Source organism: Gambusia affinis, linkage group LG19 (assembly GCF_019740435.1).
Source record: "Gambusia affinis linkage group LG19, SWU_Gaff_1.0, whole genome shotgun sequence".
NCBI classification, from domain to species: domain Eukaryota; kingdom Metazoa; phylum Chordata; class Actinopteri; order Cyprinodontiformes; family Poeciliidae; genus Gambusia; species Gambusia affinis.
This window is the reverse complement of record NC_057886.1, coordinates 20,006,498-20,028,428: the sequence shown is the minus strand read 5'-3', so window position 1 is coordinate 20,028,428 and position 21,931 is coordinate 20,006,498. Positions and strand designations below refer to the sequence as shown.

The window sequence follows — 21,931 nt, the reverse complement described above, 5'->3', positions numbered from 1 at the left end:
TTTAAGACAAGACTACATCCCACCCCTTTAAGGTTCAACTTCGCACTACAACATCAGGGCATTCTGCACAGACTGTACTTGCTTTGTGATGGGTGCGAAACGCAAAGCTACTATTCATTTTAATTTAAAACGAGCGCAATAGGATAGTAAGATCACATAAAACAGATAGTTGTCGCAATGCACGGGCTCGCCGTCCTCCCCGCCGTGCTGCTCCTGCTGCTCCTCTGCTGCTGCTCCCCTGTCCGGGGATACTTCGCGGAGGAGCGCTGGAGCCCCGAGTCTCCTCTTCTGGCTCCCCGGGTTCTTCTCGCCCTCATCTGCAGAAACTCCGAACACTCTTTGCCGTACTTTCTGGGAACTATAGAGCGACTCAAGTATCCTAAGGACCGTATGGCTGTATGGTAAGTTACTGTAGGTAAGATTGTACTGAAATAAAGACAAATGACTTCACATTTGGGGGACGTTTCTTTTTAAATAAGACAATATACAATGTTAAGGGGGGAATAAAAGCGGTGGACATGCATAAGGGTGGATTTTGGACGCATGTTCCAAATTATGTCACGCTGTTAACGTGTCGTGGTTTAACACTTGAATTTCATCGTGCACAATACAATAGATTAAATGCTCAGTTTGCTCAGTTTGGCTTTGAAAACACATAATAAGCTGAGTAAACAGGGACACAGTTGATCGAGATTTATGTGCAAAACTCGAGCAACTGTTCCCACTTCTCTGTAAACGTGGAGGGGAGGGGACGAGACTTGGCCACGAGGGGTGCTGTGTGATTCAGTATTCAAAATAAAATTTGATTTCAGCCAGACACTTCCATATTTCTCCATGTCTGAAACCAAACCTGATGGACAAAATTATTAGCCTTACAATTCATTAAAATATACATAAAGCTATGCGATCAGCTAGCACATTGTAACATTTTACCCTTACAACATTGAAACAATTTTATTGGACAGTGTGAATATAAGCTAAATTAGAAAGTGTAAAAATAAATAATTGGCTGTGTCAACATATTTTGTAACCTCACCCAATGGTGAAGTTATTCTGTTACATTAAACATAATTTTAGGGCCATTTTAAAGCATCTGTTAATCTGCACCATTTCAGTTATCTGGGGAAAGCACATATTCCAAAGCAAATTTAGATTGTGCAAACTCATATTTAAGGTAATTTAGACATCTGTCCTGCGACAGACTGGCGACCTGTCCAGGGTGTACCCCGCCTCTCGCCCGGGACGCAGCTGGAGAGGAACCAGCAACCCTCCCGACCCCATTAGGGAAGAAGGGTGTTCAGATAATGGATGGATGGATGGATAGACATCTGTCTGCCAGCATTGGTGGAAATAAGGGAGGGGCTCCTCACATAAAAAGCAAGCAAATGACATGCTCCAACAGCCCACCCAGACTTAGGTGCTCATCGTTTTCTTCGTCATCTCCTTGCAGCATATCCTCTGGACTCAAGTGGTGCGCTCCCTACTTGCAATCTACATGTATTCGTCACTTTTTTTCCCACAGTTAACATGTGTTGCTTGTTGAAGATGGCTTGCCAGATGTTTAACTCTGCTGTAAATAGTTTTGGACATTTTAGTTTTATAGGCCCCTCAAACAGTTTGAGATGCTGTAAGCACTTCTTGTTCTTTGCACTTGGCTGTGTCTTCTCACAGCTGTTTGTAATGGTGCCAAAAACTTCCAAATCATAACCCACTAAACTGTCATTTAAATCCTCGGTGCATGCAATTAGTGCTGCAGAGTGACAACGCAGTAAAAATAGACCAGATATAAGAGGTGCAACTTGTGTGAATATGTTTTTAGAGTACAGTGGCTTTATAGATAATTAGTACAAATTTTTCTCAAGCGGTTTAATCTGTTTATGAACAAGAAAAGTTCAGATTCAAGTTTGAGTCATGTAAAGGGTGAACAATTTAGGAAGATGACTCGGGTTTCTCAGACTCACAAGAAATCTTTCCGGATCATCAATTATGACTTTCATCCAAAGAAATAGCAAAAAAAAAAATCAAGCTGTCAGATGGAAAATGTTTTTAGAGCAAAGACTGTTGTTTCACTTGACCAAAAATTAGATTGTTACATTATTTATCTTTTTTTTAACAATATTTATCCAGATGTATCCAGCAGAGTTACAGCAGACATATTTAATTAACTATGTTCATTCACTGAAATGGCATCAGATGTTCATTTTCTTTAGATTTGTTCACTAATATGTAGACTTAAATTGTGATACACTGACTTCTGAAGGCAATTGTATGCTCTGGATTTTATTTATTCAGATGCAGGTCAAACCTTTTCAGATCTTTGTTAGTAAAATCATGTGATACTCTCCTTATTATTCCTCTAGTCTGCTAAAGAAAATTCCAATAAAATACCTTCATGTTTGTGATTGTTAAAAAAAACACATGCAGTGTTTGTGTTTCCATGCCCAGTAATGTGTGTTTACTTGATTATATGTGTTGTAAATGCTGAAACAACATCTGTGGTATGTTTTCATTCTTTCACAGAGTTGCGTAAACTTCCCCGCTAACATAGGTTCATTTACCTCACAGTTCAAATCTTTTCCTTCCTTTTAAGGTTTTACAGACAAAGGTTTCACTTCTTGATTGTATCTTTTGTATCCTTTGTGTATTTCTTTTGTACAGACTGCTAACCTAAAAAAAATGTCATCTCAGCTCACAGTTTTTGTTACCTGATGTTGGGATTATTAACAGTCAGTTCAGTTCCCACAGCTGCATACAATGACATTACAAAAAGTGAACAGAGAGCTATTGTTATTTGAGTCGGGGTTTGTCCTTTCAACCCAGTCTCTGATTAAACCCAATCTGGCAACAGTTCTGCACTAAATTGTTGTGAACCTGTTTTTGGTCAAACCTACTGATTTTATATGTTTTATTTCAATTTGTTGCACATTTACAGGGTAGCAACTGATCACAATGAGGACAACACCACGGTAATTCTGCGTGACTGGCTTTTAAAGGTGGAGAACCTGTACCATTATGTGGAGTGGAGGCCAAAAGAAGAACCCAGGTTTGTTGCATTGAGCTTCCAATAAATTTAGGTGCTGCTAAATGAAATCACAGAATCAATAAATGAACAAATTCCAATGAATAACTCTTAAGATGTATTTCTAAGTCGTTACGAGGATGAAGATGGTCCAAAACATTGGACAGATCTCCGCTATGAGCATGTTATGAAGCTTCGGCAAGGAGCGCTGGAGTCTGCTCGTGAAATGTGGGCCGATTACTTGATGGTAGGTCAATACACTGTTCTATCGATACAAATGTACAACACCATGTTGTTCTTAGCACCGAGCCAACTGTTGAACTATTTTTATCCTGCTGTTGCTGCCAATGGATAAGTGTAAAATCAAGGCCCAATCAAATGCACTGTTATAATTTTCAAAGAGTACAGGGTGTCAGTTTCACACTGCTCCTAGTCCAATGCTTTGAACTGTAAGCACAATACTTTGCGGATTTCTATTTGTTTTTTTCTTGTTGCACTAGCGTATAATCTTGAGGTTTCGTAGATCTACAATTGCAATAGTTTTGTCTCCTTTGAATTGCTTTTCCACGTTCTCTTGAGAGACAGAGGGAAAAAAAAGTGAAATTTAGGGTTTGTTTTAACTAGACCATTATAGCTAATTAGTAGAGTCACACTCTTGTTTCACATTTGCTTTTTTTAAGACACTGCTCTGCACATATATTCACGGGACATAAAAGGTTTATATGAGTCTTAATAGTCACGACAAAACTAGGTGCACTTTTGCTGTTTGCATAGGATTTAAGGAGGAATGTAGAGTGTTGCTAATCGAATCCATCCTTACCTTATTACCAGCAGGTGTGACCAAATATATGAAAGTGGGAGTTTTTGTAGTTTTCTCTGTTGAAAGAGATTATCATCTTTGGCACTGGAGTGTGGAAGGGTGATGGTTTTGCATCGGTTTCCAGCCACAAGACCTGGGTTACCGTGGCTATAAATTTACCAAATTACTCGGGAGCCAAATCTGAGCCAGTCTGGTAGGCCACTTAAAGTTAGCTTCAAATAAGTATCTCAAACCTAGCTGCAAATCTACAAAGTAATGACTAAAAACCCGCCAATAAAGTCCAGACTTCAGAGAAAATAAATACGGTACTTACAATCCTCAGCGACTTGAAGTCATTCTGTAGTGGTAGCAAATTGTTCCTCCACAATGAAAAAAGAAACCGATAAACTCATTATGAACATATCTCACGTCATTTCTACTCTCTTCTGTGCAGTTGGTGGATTGTGATAACCTTCTAACCGATCGAGACGTACTCTGGAAGTTAATGACAGAAAATAAAACAATAATAGCTCCAATGCTTGAATCCCGTGGTGCCTATTCAAACTTCTGGTGTGGAATGACTTCTCAGGTAGTGTTATAATGATTTGGTTTACCTGACTTGATTTATGCAATGTAGTCACATGCTAACAAACCTCCCCTCATTAGGGTTACTACAGGCGGACACCTGCCTACCTCCCTATCAGGAAGCAAGTCCGCAAAGGTTGTTTTGCTGTTCCGATGGTTCACTCCACATTCCTTATAGACCTCAGGAAACAGGCTACCAGGCAGCTAGCCTTTCACCCGCCACATCCAGAATACAGTTGGGCATTTGATGACATCATTGTGTTTGCATTCTCTGCTCAGATGGCAGGTACTTAACGTACAATTGCTAGCTTATAAACATAAGCATGATGTTCATTTTGTTGTTACATTCAGTTTAATGAATTTTTTTATGCTTTTTCCAGATGTTCAAATGTTTGTATGCAACAAGGAGACTTATGGTTATATTCCTGTACCCCTGCGCTCCCACAATAATTTGCAAGACGAAGCGGATAGCTTCTTACACTCGCTCTTGGAGGTTGATGGTAAGTTTTCTGCATTTTGACTGTAAACAACCACTTCCTTGTCGCTGGCTTCAGCTCTTTGACACTGTTTATGTGACTACAGCATGAAACTTTACACAGCATATCATTTTTACCATTTCTGCATCCATCTTCTATATTACATTCCAGTGCGGAATCCTCCACTTATGCCTTCCAAGTACATCCGTGTTCCTAGAAAAAAACCTGACAAAATGGGCTTTGATGAAGTGAGTAGAGTGATGTGAAGATGGAAGTTGCAAAAATGGCCTTCTGCTCATCTCTTTTCTGTAAGACTCCCCGCTGCTGATAAATGAAGAGGTTACATTTGATTATCTTATGTGCATTTTAGGTGTTCATGATAAACTTGCCGAGACGGACTGACCGCAGGGAACGCATGCTAAGGGCATTGCATGAGCAGAAGATTGCTTGCAAGATCATTGCAGCAGTAGATGGAAAGTAAGTTTACTCTTCTATAAGTAATAAAACAGTCTGTAGCTGTTACAAATGAATATTTTGTTCTTTGGGCCAACTGTTAACTGATCATGGGCTCTACATCCAAAATAGATCTGCTTTTGGAGAAAATTATATACCTGATATTTAAGTTATTTTTTTATAAGAAGATGGTACTGAGAAACAGGTCCAACTTAGCAGCTGGATCTCTCAGTTGTGTGTTCTTAGCTCTAATGGCGTTAACAGAATCAGCAGTTTCTGTCAGAGAACAGTTGTATGTCTTTACTAGTGGAAGTTTAAGTAGAACAGATTTGAAATGTTTGGAGGCAGGTAAGTGTTAATTGATGGCTGCACTGTAAATTTACATTAGCATGAAGCACTGATACACCTCCACATTGGATTTGTGGCTGGATTTAATGATTGTGATTGAAATGAAGACGCTTATTTGGAGTTCAAACTTATTTTACAAGCAAAATATCTACTGCAGCTTTTCCCGCATGCCTCAGCTTTTTACTTGTTACAAATTTGCATTGTAATGTTCGGTTCTTTTGTGTGATTCTTAAATCATGCCATTTTTATCTTGGTGTACTTCTTCTCTTGTTTAGTGTGGCTTAAATGTGCTATAAAAATAAACTTCCTATGCCCGCATTTCAGAGCGATGAATGTCAGTGAAATTCATGCCCTGGGTATCCATATGCTCCCTGGATACCAGGACCCTTACCACGGTCGACCACTGACGAAGGGAGAACTAGGCTGCTTTCTTTCCCACTACAACATCTGGAAGGAGGTGAACTTCAAATGCAGAACATGTAGAATGTTTTAAAATTGATAAATACTGACATGTCGTTATTTGTAGATTGTAGATCGCCGTCTGGAAACTTCCCTTGTGATTGAAGACGACCTGCGTTTCGAGGTCTTCTTCAAACGTCGCTTGATGAACTTGATGAGTGAGGTTGAGCATGAGGGACTGGACTGGGATCTTATGTAAGTTTGTTCTTCCTTCATTTATCACAGTCACATTATATCAGCAGTTTTTCTCACCAAACCTTTTGGTTTCTTCCTTTCTTACAGATATATTGGTCGGAAAAGAATGCAAGTGGATCACAAGGAGAAAGCAGTGCCAAATATTCATAACTTAGTAGAAGCAGATTATTCATATTGGACTCTAGGTTATATGATTTCCCTGCAGGGTGCTGAGAAGCTTTTGAAAGCAGAACCACTAAAAAGGATTTTACCCGTCGATGAATTTCTTCCTATTATGTACAACAAACACCCTCTGTAAGTTTTAACCCCACGAAGTAAAAGTGCAGACAGTTACAGAAACCTTTTGCCAACCTTCTTATGTTCCTCACTTTGCTTTCTCCTTCACAGCTCTGACTATATGGAGCAGTTTGAAAGCAGGGACTTGAAGGCCTTTTCTGCAGAGCCGCTCCTGGTGTTTCCAACTCACTACACAGGCGACCCCGGCTACATCAGCGACACGGAGACCTCCACTGTGTGGGACAACGATAAGGTCCGTACAGACTGGGACAGAGAAGCGCGCTCGGGAAAAACTCAGGAACAGGCCGAGATCAGCCGTGAGGCCCAAAACACAGACGTGCTCCACTCCCCTCTGGACAGCACGGCTCGAGACGAGCTTTAAGAGAAATTGGGAGAGAGCTTAAAACTAAGACATCTGAAAATTTTTTAATCCTTTTTTAACCTAAATGTTTTTGATTTACTTTCACAACAGGGATGTGATACTGAAGTTTAAAGTTTTGGATTTTTTTCTCGAGTGACAACTTCAAAAGGGATCATGGCTGACTTTTATTTTGTATACTTGGATATTATTATAATTGGGCACTAGACTTGTCATTATTAATGGCATTTGCAGTACTCACCTTCTGTCTGTCATACAGAAATTAACAGATGCATATAAAATTAGACTGTTACATTTCAGCCATTTTAGGTCAACTAATTTTACGTTACACAGCAAAATGTTTATTTTCCAAACATCTGAACAGTTGCAGATGAATAAACAGTTTGGTTGCTAATTTTTTTTAAAATAAAAGTTATTTTGTAATTTTCTTTTTTTAGTAAAGCACTTCATCTGAGGCATATGGAAATATGTTCCACATGCTATAAAAATGATTCACCCTTTTACTGTGTAAAAATATATGTGTGGTTTAATGTAAGGAGATAAAATTAAAGGTTTCATTTTAAAAAGTACATTTTGTGATTTTTATTTTGACAACAATATGCAATTGTACATAACAGTAGCAGTGTCATTCTGTATGTGTCCCTAGATTTTAAGTAATACAGAGTCAACATTTAAATGTTTTTTTATACGAGTTGCAAAAACTGCTTTACCTCTTAATTGTGACCTCATTAACTGTTCTTGGGGTCACTGCGCACAACGTACAGTACAGACCAAAAGTTTGGAGACACCTTCTAATTGAGCTCAATTAGAAGGTGTCTCCAAATGTTTGGTCTGTACTGTATTTTTCCACCAGGTACAACGGACATAAATAAAAGATGTTTCACCACATAATGTTATTTCCTTAATTTAAAAACCCCCCGTTCATAAGTCTGCAATTCTAAATAAGACAACACAAAGTTAACACAGTGGCACCTTCTCGCTATATTTGGTGTTATAATGTGGGTGGGTCCTACTGTGACAGAGATACACTTCCTCTTCCCCTCATGGTGAAAACATTAGCCAACCTCCTCTCTAGCAGAGGAAGATCTTTTGAGAGATTTAACGGTAGCAAGGTCAGAGCTGTTTGCTGATCATTTTCTGCTACTATACGCCTCCGCATACAAGGCCTGGATGAACTTTTCAGCCGTTGCAACGGCTCATTTTTTGTTTTTTAAGTGATATATTGTTGAATGAATGCAGGTGCAATGATGTGTGAGTGTATCTAGGGTCTAGCTGGTACGAGAAAAGTGAGGAGAAATGGAAGAAGGAGTGTTAAACAAGGATTCTTCTCAAACTACAGGTGAGAACTGAACCTTTGGGGAGATGTTTGTGTAAGTGATCTCTTACTTTTAGTATGTTACAGTCTTTTTTTAAAAAGGTTCTTATTAAATCCTTTAATTTTTTTAATCCATTTGTTTAATATTTATTGTACATTCATCACTCTAATAAATTACCTTACACTGGAAAATTTGATTTTGTTTGCTGACAATGCAGTGGCGCCATAATGGGAAAGACTTTGCATGTGGGTGCATGCACACGTTGCATGCACAGTGAGCCTAAATGTGTCTGCTAGAGTGTTAGTGGTGCTTTGAGGCATCCTGTGTGTCATTGAAGGGTTTGTAAACTTCCTCAACTCTTCCTTCATTTTTGACACATTCTAGTTTTGTCTTTTTTTTTTCAGCTGAGCTTTGAATTATAATAGAACAGGATCTATTTATAATCAATTTATAATCCAAAATGATTTAAACTGGCGGACCAGTTTGCAGATTTGCAAAAATATACAAAATTTAGTTCAGAAATCTTGCCATAATATGCCCCAAATGTATTGATGCTAAAATTGTATAAGGCACTAAAAAAAAAAAATCTTGTTTCAGTCAGGTTTTGACAGTTAGATTTTTGAACTTTGCTGAAATATCTTCCTTACTCTCAGTTCTCATTCTGTCATGAAACTCTACTGCTGTGAACAACAGGGACTCGTTGCATTATGGGACGTGACACAAATTGTGAGCAGGATGTGGTTGACCAAGATGGAGGCGCCTCAGAGGGAGGGAGATTTCTTTCACTTATTTGCTGCATCTGTTGTAATTTGTCGGGGCAAAAACCAAGAAGATGAGGCAGCAGTTAAATAAGATATGCAAAAAATGTGTGAGCGCTCGTTTACAAAAGGCACAGTTTTTATCTGCATTATATATTTAGCTCACATTTGATTGAAAGCTCTGTTTTTCTCTGAAACATCCAGGAAATGCTGTCAGATGGTCTAAAGGAGGATCTTAGTTTGATCTTTTTTTTAATTCAGTAAATATTCTTGATGTGTGTGGTTTGTCCTCATGTAGGATTCTTTGTTTGTTGGCCATTCTTCACACAGTTTGTCCTACATTTAGAACTGTAGATAAATAAAAGAAGTTTATCTGGGTTATGCACTACAAGATGGTTTTTTTTTAATTCAAATTTTTATTAAGGAACAACAAGGAGGATGTGTATCTCCTCTATTTACAAAAGGTGGTACAGACATATACTAGCATCCATTCAGTTTATTACATTGGTCCATACAACATACCCCTTTTTTTTTTTTCCTTCTTCCGCCCCAGACCCTTTTAGAGGAACGGGGAGAAAAAAGAATGAACAAACTGGTGCCACGTCGTAATAACTTTCCCAAACTGTAAAACAGTCTACATCGAACAGAGTAGCTAAAGAAGAGTGGGTGTCACCTCATTTTCATCGGTTTCAGATCTGGAGTCCATGAAAGTTTGCCATGGGGTCCAGGATCTTTCAAATCTGTCTTGCTCCAGTTTCAGAGCAAATGTCAGTTCCTCCATCTTGCGAATGTCTTGGATGATGTTTATCCAGTCTTGTAGTGTCGGCGTTTTATCAGACATCCATTTTCGAGTGATTGTTTTATAATGTATGTTTTATAGAATCCCTTTACACAGTTTGGTCGTCTGCCCAAGAACATCGTCTCAAAGTTTAGAACAAGATTAACCCCAATAACGAACTCTACACTTTGTTTAATTGTCTCCCAGTAGGAAAATAGTTTAGGACAGCTCCAAAAAAATATGAATGTGGCCGGCTTGATTCGACCCACATAACCTCCAGCATGTTCTGTCTGCATTTCTGGTGTTTTGAAGAAGCGTGTAACAGTCTTCCAAGCAAATTCCTTGTAGGCTAGTGATGATGTACATTTCCAACAGTTAATCAAAATGTCCGACCAGTCCTCAATGTGAATTTGACAGTTCCTTTCCTTGTCCCATCTCTCCTTTATATATAGTGTATCCCCCCCCCTACCAAGTTTTGTAGTTCATTATACACTTTAGACGTTAATTTGTTAACGGACTATAAGATGTTTGATGTTATCATCTAATTTGATCTAATTTCTGTATTTATTGTGATATGCAAACATGTTTTGAGAAAAATGTTATTTGATTTTCTGTTTGTGACAGAAAAAGGAAGACCGTTTCCTCACATCTTAGGTTGTTTTTTATTTCTTATTTCAGAGCTGAGGAAGGTGCCTCATAAGTCTGAAACCAAGCGATACAGTGAGATCTTCAGGGATTTTGATAATCTTGATCTCTCCTTAATCTCCTCGTAAGTAATAGATATTTAACCGTTGAACCGGCTATTTGTGGTTAACAGAAAAAGATCTAATAGAAATAAATTAAGTGTTCAATATATACAATCCACTAACTGCAGGTATTTGTATTTAATTCTTTTGAATTACATTTTCTCCTGTGTTCAGAGAAGATCTGCTAATAGACAGCGACTGCCAGTTCATCTCTGAATCCATCTCTGGAGAAGGTGCAGAGATCACAGAGCAAAATGACGAACATGTAAGATTTTTTTTCCCCTACAACTAATGAAAACCGTGAATCTCTATAATATGATGTTGAGGTTCAGTTCTTGATCTGTTAATAAATTTGCTGATTTTGTTATTTGTTTGTTTGTTAACTAGATAACATTAATATATTTTATAATCAGTGCTTTGATAGAGTAAGCTTCTCCCTGTTCTGTGGCGTAAGTATTTTTTTTTTTTTTACTTCACAGATTGGTGCTGAGGCAGGTGAAGGCGATGGATGCCTGAAAGGTATGATGTCTTCCTAATGCCAAGTCAGATAATAAACAAGAAAAGAGGGCTAGCGAACAAAAAATCAACCCTGTTCAGGTCTGGCTTTCATAAACCGTGATGAGCAGGTTTCCTATGCAGCAACATCTATTAGAATATGATTTCAGGGTGAAAGGTCACTAGCTTAATCACCTCTTCACCTTGAAATACACCATCACGTCACTGATTTCTGTCATCCTGTCAGTCTCTGGGGAGAAACTTCAGCTGCTGCTAGCAACACATATTCTATTTTAGTGTTGCTTACATCCTTGCTCTTAGCTGTAAGTTACAGTTAACCTGTTGTAACAAGATTAGGATAAAGCGAGAGGATTTAAGCAGGGCACAGATGCTCCAAATTTATTACACACAAGAAGGAGGGTTAGACTAAATAAAGGCAAGTTGTCAGTTACGTGGCTTGAGTGAAAGAAGTACAAACTAAGTAAATAGAGACCATCCCTTTCAATAGATGCTTCCATAATAAATCTAATGAAAAGATTTTATCTCACCAGACAGAAGACTTTTCAAATTAGAAGATGGTTTGTAGATGATGTAAGTAATTTGCAGTTGCATCCAAAAGTATTTCTAGCTCTGACAGATTCAGATTTACCAACATGTTTCTTCTGTCTGGGTGCAGTTTTAACATGTTGGATAGGCCCAACAAAGTTCTGACTTGAATCTAAGAGAATCTGTGACAGGAGCTAAAGATTAGGGTGATGGCAGAGAGGCCTTCCAAATCTAAGGAAATAAATCTTCAACATACCCATGAAAAAATGTCAAAAAGCTGATCAGCAGGGTTTGATTGCTGTAATACCAGAAAAAAAATCCACTGATTATTAAGAAAAGTGTAAATCTTATTTGCTTTTTTGCCATTAAAATGCAAATAAAAACAAATGAATGTTTTTCAGATCTGCCTGGGGTATGAGTAACTTTGGGCTGAACCGCCCAGAGACAAAAAAGAAAAAAGTCAAACTTAATCTTGTTACTTCAACAGCTCCTCCCCCACCCTGTCTTATCCCAGGAGCTCAATCAACACTCCAGGAGGCAAATCTTACTCTGTGCGACTGCAAGGTCTTTCACTCAGAAATCTGGACTAACCAGGATAATCCTCAATCTAAGCGCCAGAGGCTGTAGTCATTTAGCAGCGCAGAATTACACATGGACTGATTTCTTAAAAGGAGTATTTTCTATTTGCGAAAATTGACAGGAATTTTAATATTGTCAACTTTATCACATCACCTGGCTACAATTTTTCCATCACTTTGGATTACTTTTGACTCTGCTAGAGAACAGGACAGGAAACAAAATCCCCCAGGTGGATTTTTTCTTTTTCGCATGCTACAATTGGATTTGGTGTCCACGTCAAAACACAGGATAATGAAATCTACATGTCTGAGTGAGGAACTACTGAGATAAATTACGACACTCCTTCTGAGGACTTTTGATTAATGGCAATTCTGTAATGGGATGAGTAGTTGGAGGAATTGCAGGTTTTAAGTTAGAAAGTCACAATGCTTTATTTTCATTGTGCTGAGTTTGAATGCAGACGAAAGAAAAAGACTGGACAGTTTTGATGGAGAGGTTTTTGGAGAGCATGTGATTGTCACACATACATCACCCAGTCAGAGGTGAAATGAGTCAGAGAGGAAGAAGTCACAGAGGTTGGCAAACAAACAGCCTGTCAGCCAGACCACAGTAGAGTTGAGAGATTATAGTGTCTCTTAGTGCCTACCAGCTCTGTCATGTTGTTCTGCTCTCACCAAGTGGCTCAGATCTCAAAAGCTGACCAGCAGTGAACAGGTGTAAGGGGGAGGGTCCATGCAGAGAGAGGAACAGAGGAGAGGAGGGAAGTTATTTAGCTGTAGCTGTTTGCCTGTGGTTGATATAAGCCCGCCCCTATGACATACATCCCTATTTTCTTTGCCAGCTACCTAAACGATGTAGGGACTGTGATGGGATGTTAACATTCTGCTGAAAATATCTGGAAGCGACAACTTATCCTGAGGAACAGCAATGACTTTCCAGATGCAATCGATTTTTCCTGTACTTGGTTTGTGTTGCTTTTTAAAGCTTTGTTTGGTTTTTCATTAGTTTTGTCTTGTCTGATTTTGAGTGGAGTCTTTGGGCTGACACCGTATGCTAGATTGATGCTTCTCTGCCGCCGGTGGTAGATTAGGTCCTCCAGGAAGGAGAAGTTTTGGGTGTAGCCCAGCAGACCCAGTGTTATCTCTGGATTCATCCCCAAGTGTACAGACCCTACAGTGATGCTGATGTACTCCCTCACAGCCCAGGAAGCAGACTTGGCCCTCTTTCGCTGTGAGGATGGAGTGGAGACGGCACTGCAGTATGCCAAGATGTGGTGCCGCTATGCCAAGGACCTTCTTGCCTGGATGGAGAAGAGAATCAGCTTGGGTGAGTACATAAAAAACCTGAAACAAGGAGGCAACAGAGCAACATGCAAATAATTTCACTTTCCTGTGGTGTATTTAAATCTAACAGGTAAGAAAAGGCTGAAATGCAACAGTTGTTTACAAAATGCAAATTGAAACACCAAACAGGAAATAGCTTGGGGAAATGACTGCTGCTTTTTGGGTTTAGGTTCAGTGTATTTCACTTGTTTGGTGGATTTCTGTGTTTCACAAGCAAAGCATAAGTTTGATCTCTAAGTAATACGCACATAGTGGCGAATGCAGTATTTCAGCCGAAAAAAAAGATTATATTTTGCAACAATGTACCTTCTTAGCCTCCCTGATCATTTTCCGTCTCCCCAGTGAACAACGTACACAGAGAAATGATTAAAGATTAGCAAGTAAGAGGAGGGTACTAAAGAAGAGGGGGCTCGTTCAGATTACCCTCAGACCAGCCTGAACAGGTGCAGTGTCCAGAAAGGGATATAAAGATTACAAGTCTAGAGGAAGTGATCAAAAACAGGGTTGCCCACAAAAGCTGTCTGAGGCAGTCTAGTGCAACTGCATGTAATGCTGGGTGGAGCTCAAAGAAAACCACTGCTTACACAGCATGTAGTAACACTGTGAGATATGTTTCCCAATCATAATAGCATTTTAAAATAAGGACTTGGTTACAAATAAAACTAATAAGGACAAAACATGAACAAATTGCTAGTTATTACATGACAATAATGTCTGGTACATGATTATGTAATATGTATAAGTTATGGGTTTCATTTTGAGTCATTGGCCACTGACTTTTATGTAACAACATCTTAGTAGTTTCCTAAAGTTTCTGTCCCCTCAGCGTGCATCAACGGCTTGCATTTCAGACTAATAGATGAACAGATTATGCAGTCTTCACAGCACTTTATATAAGTATACTGTTTGTGGATTTTTATTAAGTCCTTCAACCCAATGTTCTCAAATAAATTAGAGTAAAAGTGCAAAGCTTGGGTGAGGGCATCTCACTATGTGTAATCACTATATGATCATATCTTAGCTACTCTAATCTTGAGCACTGGTGCACCATAAAACTATATTTTCACTCCTTGCCTTAACTCTGAGTTTACACTTCAACCCTCACCCATTCATACCACAAACACCTTCATAAAGTTTGTTCATGGTGCTGCCATTTTGGGACTGATTCATGACAACAAGGAGACAGCTTAAAGAGAACGGATAAAGAACAGTACTGGCACAGCAGCGATCCCGTAACGACTTGGACCTGAACACCGAAATAATTCAGATAAGATCATTAGAACATACCGAGAACCTTAATTTCTATTCATGGTTTTATTAGCTAATTATAAACATTTTATTTAATAGTTTCATTGTTTTATTTTAAGTTTTATTTTCATTATATTTATTTTGTCAAAATCACCTGGCAATTTTCATTGACAGAGCAAGAATTTGTAAAAAATGTGATGAAGGCAGCAGAAGGAGCAAAGGTCAGCGTGACACAACAGGTACGGCTGTGCTAACTAATAAAACCAAGGTTCTTTTTATGCCCATAATGTTCTAGGAATTAATACTCTTCCTCAAATTCAAGCCTGTATCATTTCACCTTTTTGCTGCAGCCGATCAGCTGCAGTAAAGCCATATTAACGCTTTCTTTTTTTTTTTTACTGTGCAGGAAATGATGCCACTACAATATATCTACACCATGACTTTGGAACAAGACATAAAGAATAGTTTGACCTCTAGAAGGACTTCAGAACTCCTGCAAAACCGGTGTTACCAGGTAGAGATGCTAGCATGTAAACTGTAACAAAAAGTGTGAGTTTCAATTAACCATCTTTATATTTTAGAAAGTATTTGATGTGAACTTTGTTTTTGTCATAAAGGCTTTGGCTGACAAGAGGACTGAGATTGATAAGTGGCGGAGAGAGTTTAAAGATCAGTGGGCAAGGGCGCAAAAGAAGATGGTGAGTGAAATGTTCTGTATATTTATTGCTGTGATTGTGTTCTGCTTGTCGCGCACATTTTGTCAAACTCAAAACTGTTACTGAAGAGGTGTCTGGATATGACCTGCTTGGTACCTTTACAAGGCACTCTACATTTGTGCTCAATAAAGTGGTGATTGTCTTATATTTGTGGAGTCTCTCTATATTATCCTATTCAGTAGATATTCAGTGATCCATATATTACTGGGACACCAATTTGTCACATGCATGTTTGGAAATGTTTTCATAAGTCTAGCAGAAGGTTGTAATTCAATTTGTATTGTGCATTGCTTCCTAGGACAGTAGCTAAAAATAAATTAGAAATATGTTTTTCTTCTACTTATTCTGTTGTGCATCCCTGTTTCTTGTTTTCAGAGTGATTCCATCACAGCTCTCAAAAAGGCCAAGCATCAATACTTCCAACGCTGTGATGAACTGGAAAAGGCAAAAGCGATCTCAGCGAAAGCGGTGGATGACACAGTTGGAGTAAAAACACTCGACAAGAGAAGAAAGTCCAAGGATGAAGCGCAGTCAAAAGTGTGTTAACCTGAAGTTATTAACACACAAATTTAATACACTTTTTGGAAAAAAAACCCCAAAACATTTATTTGTTTTGTGTTTACTTGTTAAGGTTTGATAGATATTTTAATAATTACTCTGGCATTAAGCTTGTAGTAGGTAGTTTCAGATATTTTCTTTTTATAAATGTTTGCTTCAATTTTCCATGAAGTTCTTATATTGTTGAGGGAATAGAAAGGCTGTAATTTATTTGTTATGTTAAATCTACACAGTAACGTTTTTGAAAACACAGTTGTAACGTTAGTGCAGCATTTTGCTCTTATAAAAAAGAAACAGATTTTTAAGCTTCGAGGTTAATTCTGTGTTCCTTGTAGGTATTAGAGGCAGAAATTCTCTACAACCAGTGTGTGAGTGACGCAAAGTTAACCCAAGATGAATTAGTGAAATCCAAAGAAAGAATCATTACTCACACTCGCAAGCTCATCTGTCAGGGAGACAATTTGCTCAAAGAGGTTGGTGGAAAGAAAACTTTTTTTTTTCTCCTTTCAGCTTGTGTTTAAACAATCTGTATATAAATTATTGCAGATCTTACTGTTAATCTTGCCTCAATGTACTCTTCTAAGAAATATTACTATAGTGGTGATTATGGTGGACAAGATCCCTGCTTGAACCTCACAGCGTCTCCTTGCCTCAGGTCACAGTCAATATGTTCTACTACCAGCGGCAGCAAACAGAGCCCGTGCCTCTTGGGTATCAAAACCTTGAGTTGACTTGCAGGACTGTGGAGCCTGGCGAACCCTATCTGCTTTACATCCTCAGCAGGCGTCGGCCTGAGCAAACTCTCCAGACCTTCAGCTTTCAAGAGTACACTCCTCAGGGTAAAAGGTAGAGACGGAAAGGTTTCTTTTGTTTTGTTTTTTGATGGAACTGCAGCAGAAAGACAATGTTTTACATGTATTTTTTTAATCTCCTTTTTCTACTTTGCTCATCATCAAATGACTTTTTGTTTTCATTCAAAAGCAACAGAAGAAAATCCAGCAACATTCTCAGCCCTCTGCAGGACTCAATACCCACAATTGAGGATAGTCCTTATAAACGATCCACTGATGGCAGTAAGGGCTCAAAAAACTATGTCATGACCATTTTTGAAACTCTTCTTCTTAACTTACATTTTGATGCTTTTTAGGGAGAACGGGGCACAGTGACAGTGAGAGTATTGGAGGCAGTTTGGAATCCCTCTCAAGCCCTGGTAAAAACAGGCCTCGTTTGCTCTTGTCAATAAAAGTTTGCATAAAAATGTAAACTTTGCATTTTTCCTGGTTTTTTTTTTCCTCCTTCTTTTTGTTTAAGCTCATAGAAGACTGCCCAAAACAGGATCTACTTTGACAGTGTCATCTGATGACCTGGAAGTATCAGACTTGGTGTCAGAATCAGGTCGGTTTCCTCACTGCACACGTTCAGATCATTTGCTTCAGCGTTGACGTTAAACTTCACAAAACCTGTCTACTTTCTATGTCCACAGACTATGCTGATGGTCAGTCTGTGAAAACACGAATGTTTTCTCGAGCTGCACTAACACATCGCCTCAAAAAAATGAAGAGCAAGATGGGTAAATGCAAACAGTGTGACAACTACATTGTTGTCAGTGGGGTTGAATGTGAGGAGGTATGGAGATAAACTGTAATAATACAGACTAACATGGGCAAAAGAGGAAGGTGCTGTAAAAATAAAAATAGTAATACTTGTTCTTCTCCTCCTACATGTTAGTGTGGGCTGTCTTTCCACAGAAAGTGTATGGAAGTGTGTCAGCTAGAGTGTGAGCAGAAGAAGGGAACCGTATTTGGAGTGGACCTCTCTGTGATTTTACAAGACCGGCCGGATGATGTGCCATTTGTTGTTCGATGCTGCACAAGCGAGATTGAAAGTCGTGCTCTTTCTGTTCAGGTATTAATTTACCATCTTCAAAGAGGTTGACCTAGAAGATGCAGCTTCTTGAATCTGAACTGTTGTCTAATAACTGCTGTCCGCTGTTGTTTCTGAGGGGGTGTATCGTGTGAGTGGAGCCAAACCTCGCATTCAGAAGCTCTGCCAAACATTTGAGACACACAAGGACCAGGTTGACCTCTCTGATCACTCGCCACATGACATCACATCTATCCTTAAGCACTTCTTCAAGGAGGTACTTCTAGAAGTTCTAAAAAAAAGCTTAATAAAATTTTGTCTAATTTCTTGTTTAGTTGTCTAAAAGAGCATTAAAAATCAGCAGCAACTTGTTCTCTTCTGAATAAATCACTGCACTACAATATTTTCTAGCTACCAGAGCCTCTATTAACCTTTGACCTGTACAATGAATTCATCGGGGTGGGAAAGACCATTCAGCACCTGAGTGAAAAGGAAACCTCACCAGAGCCCAACGAGATATTGGATATTATTCACAATCTACAAAAGCTACTGAAAAAGCTCCCTTCACATTACTACTCAACTTTGCAGTACCTTATTTCTCATCTGCAAAGGTAAGCATGATACAGAAAGAAAGACCTCTAGATTAACTTGCGTAACATTTGTCCCTTTGTTTTTCTCTGCAGCTGTTCTAACATTTGTCATTGTTTTTGCCTCCCCAGAGTTTCAGAGAACTATGACAACAAGATGTCACCTAGCAATCTAGGTATTGTGTTTGGACCGACATTATTGCGCCCTCTAGTGTCTACGGACATGTCAATGATCGCCCTTCTGGAGACGAGCTACCAGGCGATGCTTGTGGAGTTCCTCATTACACATTACGACAGGATTTTTGAAATGGAGCAGAGCATGAACACACCCCCTCCACCAGCACCAACAGCACCTCTCCCAGAAACCCCACCCAGAGCTTCCTGTCCCCTGGATGGAGTCGATGCAGACTTGCAACTTGACACTTCCTCCAAAGAGCGTCCACAGTCCCTAGAGGTAAGTACCTTGGTCTTAAAAGGATAAATCAAGTGTCCCTGGCATATACTTTGCACTTCTTTTACTTAGCCTCAGCACATTAACCTTTTGCTAATTTCTTTAAGATTAGAAAGCTACTCAGCTGCTGCATTTCTGCTTAAAGCTCTGCTTTGCATGTTCTATCAGCCTTTAGTTCTTGAATGTTTCTAACTTCTTAAAAAATAACCACTGTGAATCCCACTTTAAACATTTAGAATGGCTCAAGGAAATAACTCAAAAACTAATAGAAGAGGCAGAATATTAGCATTTAGAATAAGAGCCCAAAATTACTGTACCCAACGTAGCGATCGCCCTACTATCCCATCTGTCCCAGACTGAGTAGGATTAGAAGCGACCAGTAAACGCTCCCAGAAATCCACCTCAACTTGTATCATTCCAACAGAGCCGAGTTATCAAGAGAGACTCAAGCGAGGGTTATATATCTGACAAGTCTTCATCCAATGAGGCAGTGGACCAGCTCAGCCCTGAAGCCAGTGAGAGCGCAGGTAGGCAGATGTGGGATGTAAGCAAATGCTCCTGAACATACAAATAGAAATGACATACATTTTGTGGATACTGGCATTTCCTGCTGCCTGTAAATGGCATGTTTTGATTAGGTTGGTCTCAAAATGCATATATCAAACCAGCAGGTTGCTATTGATGGTAAAATAAGAGTAGGATTCGAACCACTTGATGCCGTGGGTGTAGACTGCCACAAGTTCTGTTGTCATTTCTTGTTTCAGCTCATTTCCTCTAGTTATTTTTAGGACTATGACTTCCCTTTGATGATAAGTGCTAAACTAAAACAGATATACATTTACATTTCTTAATCATTTATATTAATCCACCAGTTTAATATATAATCACATTTAACCACATTGATTACCAATGATTAGCATTGGAAATCATTTGTGGGTGTTAATTTCACTTTTAAAAAATAACAGCAAACTAAGGGAACTTGTCTTTTTTGCTGCACAGGAAGCTCACACTACTCTTTGCTACTTGCTTTTTCTGTTGCTTTGCTTCTTTGTGCGGTTTCCTCTACAAGAACTTCTTATAGTTCATGTCACAACTGACCGTGTGCATACGGCTGCATCGGCTATAGATCTCAAATCAATAACCTATGTGTTTTTGTTTTTTTTGTTTTTTTGTTTTTTCAGTTTCAAATTGAGAAATAAGATAAATGTGATTCTTTCTACAATATAGTTACGACAAGGCAAAGTTTTCTTAACTTACAAGCTAAATAACCAGTAACCTCTGCTAGGACTGACGTAATTTTGCAAATTACACATTGATGTTCTTTCTTCACCCTAGTCCTGGCTATGAAAGCATCATCAAGTAATCCTCAAGGCAAAGCTGCAGGAAAATCTTCCTCAGATTCAGGCACACAACCACATTATCGTTTCACTAGACAGCCTGTGAAGCATCACCGGTTTCAAAACCTAGGACCCCGATTCTCTAACCCAGACTGTGCAACGAAACAGCCAGCGACTCCAAAAAGGGCAAATTATCGTAGCGCAAACAACAGCCGCAACTCCTCTCCAGACCCTGGATCGCAGAGATTTCTGCAAAACGTAGAGGGCCACTGTGATATCATTCAGCAATCCCACCAGGTCACCACTACAGCAGAGGGTACGGTCAATGTTCCTCCGAGTCCCCGAGAGGTTGTGCAGTACATGCTGGGAGTGGATTCCACGGCAACATCACCAGGAGCTACATTATCATCCAGAACAACAGAGAGGTCCACTAAAGAAATGACAAGATGGAGTCAAGCTGATCATAATGTAAATTTAAACAGTGTTGGACAGAACCGCATTCACTATCCGTGTCCGAGGACCAGCTCTGCTGAGCACAACCTGACCTCGCCAGCCCAGAAGATCCTGTCTAGTTTGAAGCTGAGACGCAGCCACTCAGAGAAGGAGGAGCAGCTCTTTGTTTGAGGGAAGGGGACATTTTTAGACAACATAACAATTTACATACACTGAAGAACTGCAATTATTTTACACTGTGTGTAAAAAAATATAAAAAAATAAATAAAAACAGTGACTAAAACAGTAAAAACTGACTACATTCATGTAGTTTTTTAAAAAATCATCTTCTACTGTATTTTATTCACTTTGATTTTCCCTATGTTAGCATGTTTGAATTGTTAAAAAAAAAGCTAAGCTTTTAGAAAAGTTGATGATTTCAAACACACCTGAAATAAATCACTGTTGATGCTTACTCAGACACAGTACCTTTAAATCTTCTTCTTTTAACTGTCTACCTTTCAGCAGAAAAATGCAACAACCAGATAATACAGGAACATGTTTTTTTTGTTTTTTTCATTTTCAGTATTTGAATGTAACATGAAGGTGCTTGTAATTGTAAAAAAAAAATGCAAATCAACACAAAAGCGTCATGTTTTGTGATGTGAAGATTGTAAATGTTTGGTTTCTATTTGTTTTCTATTCAGTTTTTTTAGTCTCCAGAGTAATAATGTACGTAACTAAACATAACCTTTATCAATAGTGTCATATTTGTATTAACTGTTATTATTATCCTTGTTTTAGTTTTTGATCAATGCACCTTTCTTCTTTAGACACAAGAGGGCGATAGCTCGGTGTAGGACAAAACCATGTAAAAAAAAAAACAAATAAACAGTAAGGGCAATAAAATATTTTACTAATTGTATTCCGTGGTTTCATTTTTATTTTATTTTTTTAATAATATTTTTAAAACACCAAACGTATAAATGTTCATCCATTGATCTCAGAAAGCTTAGAGAAATTGTAAAGTAAAGCCAGTTTATTATTATTTTTCTTCCTAATATTTAGGCCAGTTATCAATACTTATTTCCTTTTGCTGCTTCGGAGACTTAACCCAGAATCAAGACGATTCAGATTATTATCAAAGCCACAACAGATTTATTTGTCATAGAAGAGGATACCAATATAA

The 21,931-nt window shown here is 38.7% G+C and overlaps 2 protein-coding genes across 3 annotated transcripts; both read left to right on the top strand.

Annotated features, from left to right (window-relative positions):
* Positions 1–38: 38 nt before the first annotated feature.
* Positions 39–7,560, top strand: colgalt1a (collagen beta(1-O)galactosyltransferase 1a). The gene is made up of 12 exons (XM_044099646.1): positions 39–401; positions 2,933–3,043; positions 3,149–3,266; positions 4,273–4,407; positions 4,485–4,689; positions 4,784–4,903; positions 5,051–5,127; positions 5,250–5,356; positions 6,005–6,137; positions 6,207–6,334; positions 6,422–6,628; positions 6,722–7,560. The coding sequence occupies exons 1-12, from the start codon at positions 178–180 to the stop codon at positions 6,990–6,992; spliced, it is 1,836 nt and encodes a 611-aa protein (XP_043955581.1). The 5' UTR covers positions 39–177; the 3' UTR covers positions 6,993–7,560.
* Positions 7,561–8,067: 507 nt separating this feature from the next.
* LOC122821584 (GEM interacting protein) lies at positions 8,068–21,641 on the top strand. 2 transcript variants are annotated; one of them, XM_044099644.1, is made up of 21 exons: positions 8,068–8,328; positions 10,520–10,610; positions 10,762–10,852; positions 11,067–11,106; positions 13,408–13,533; positions 14,973–15,037; positions 15,205–15,312; positions 15,416–15,496; positions 15,890–16,051; positions 16,408–16,545; positions 16,728–16,918; positions 17,054–17,145; positions 17,220–17,282; positions 17,384–17,467; positions 17,556–17,698; positions 17,801–17,977; positions 18,075–18,212; positions 18,347–18,546; positions 18,655–18,976; positions 19,398–19,500; positions 20,309–21,641. In XM_044099644.1, exons 1-21 carry the CDS (start codon positions 8,286–8,288, stop codon positions 20,932–20,934), a joined length of 3,084 nt encoding a protein of 1,027 aa, XP_043955579.1. In that variant the 5' UTR covers positions 8,068–8,285; the 3' UTR covers positions 20,935–21,641. The 2 variants fall into 2 exon arrangements, with proteins under 2 accessions (XP_043955579.1, XP_043955580.1); XM_044099645.1 differs by lacking the exons at positions 8,068–8,328; positions 10,520–10,610; positions 10,762–10,852; positions 11,067–11,106 and adding an exon at positions 12,606–13,171.
* The last annotated feature ends 290 nt before the right edge of the window (positions 21,642–21,931 follow it).

Bases quoted from the DNA above. Each gene is read 5' to 3' on its own strand.
- LOC122821584 (XM_044099644.1), top strand. From the start codon at position 8,286: ATGGAAGAAGGAGTGTTAAACAAGGATTCTTCTCAAACTACAG. The intron at 8,329-10,519 runs GTGAGAACTGAA...TTCTTATTTCAG, and splicing joins GGATTCTTCTCAAACTACAG to AGCTGAGGAAGGTGCCTCAT. The intron at 10,853-11,066 runs GTAAGATTTTTT...TTTACTTCACAG, and splicing joins CAGAGCAAAATGACGAACAT to ATTGGTGCTGAGGCAGGTGA.
- colgalt1a (XM_044099646.1), top strand. From the start codon at position 178: ATGCACGGGCTCGCCGTCCTCCCCGCCGTGCTGCTCCTGCTGCTCCTC. The intron at 5,128-5,249 runs GTGAGTAGAGTG...TGTGCATTTTAG, and splicing joins ACAAAATGGGCTTTGATGAA to GTGTTCATGATAAACTTGCC. The intron at 6,629-6,721 runs GTAAGTTTTAAC...TCTCCTTCACAG, and splicing joins ATGTACAACAAACACCCTCT to CTCTGACTATATGGAGCAGT.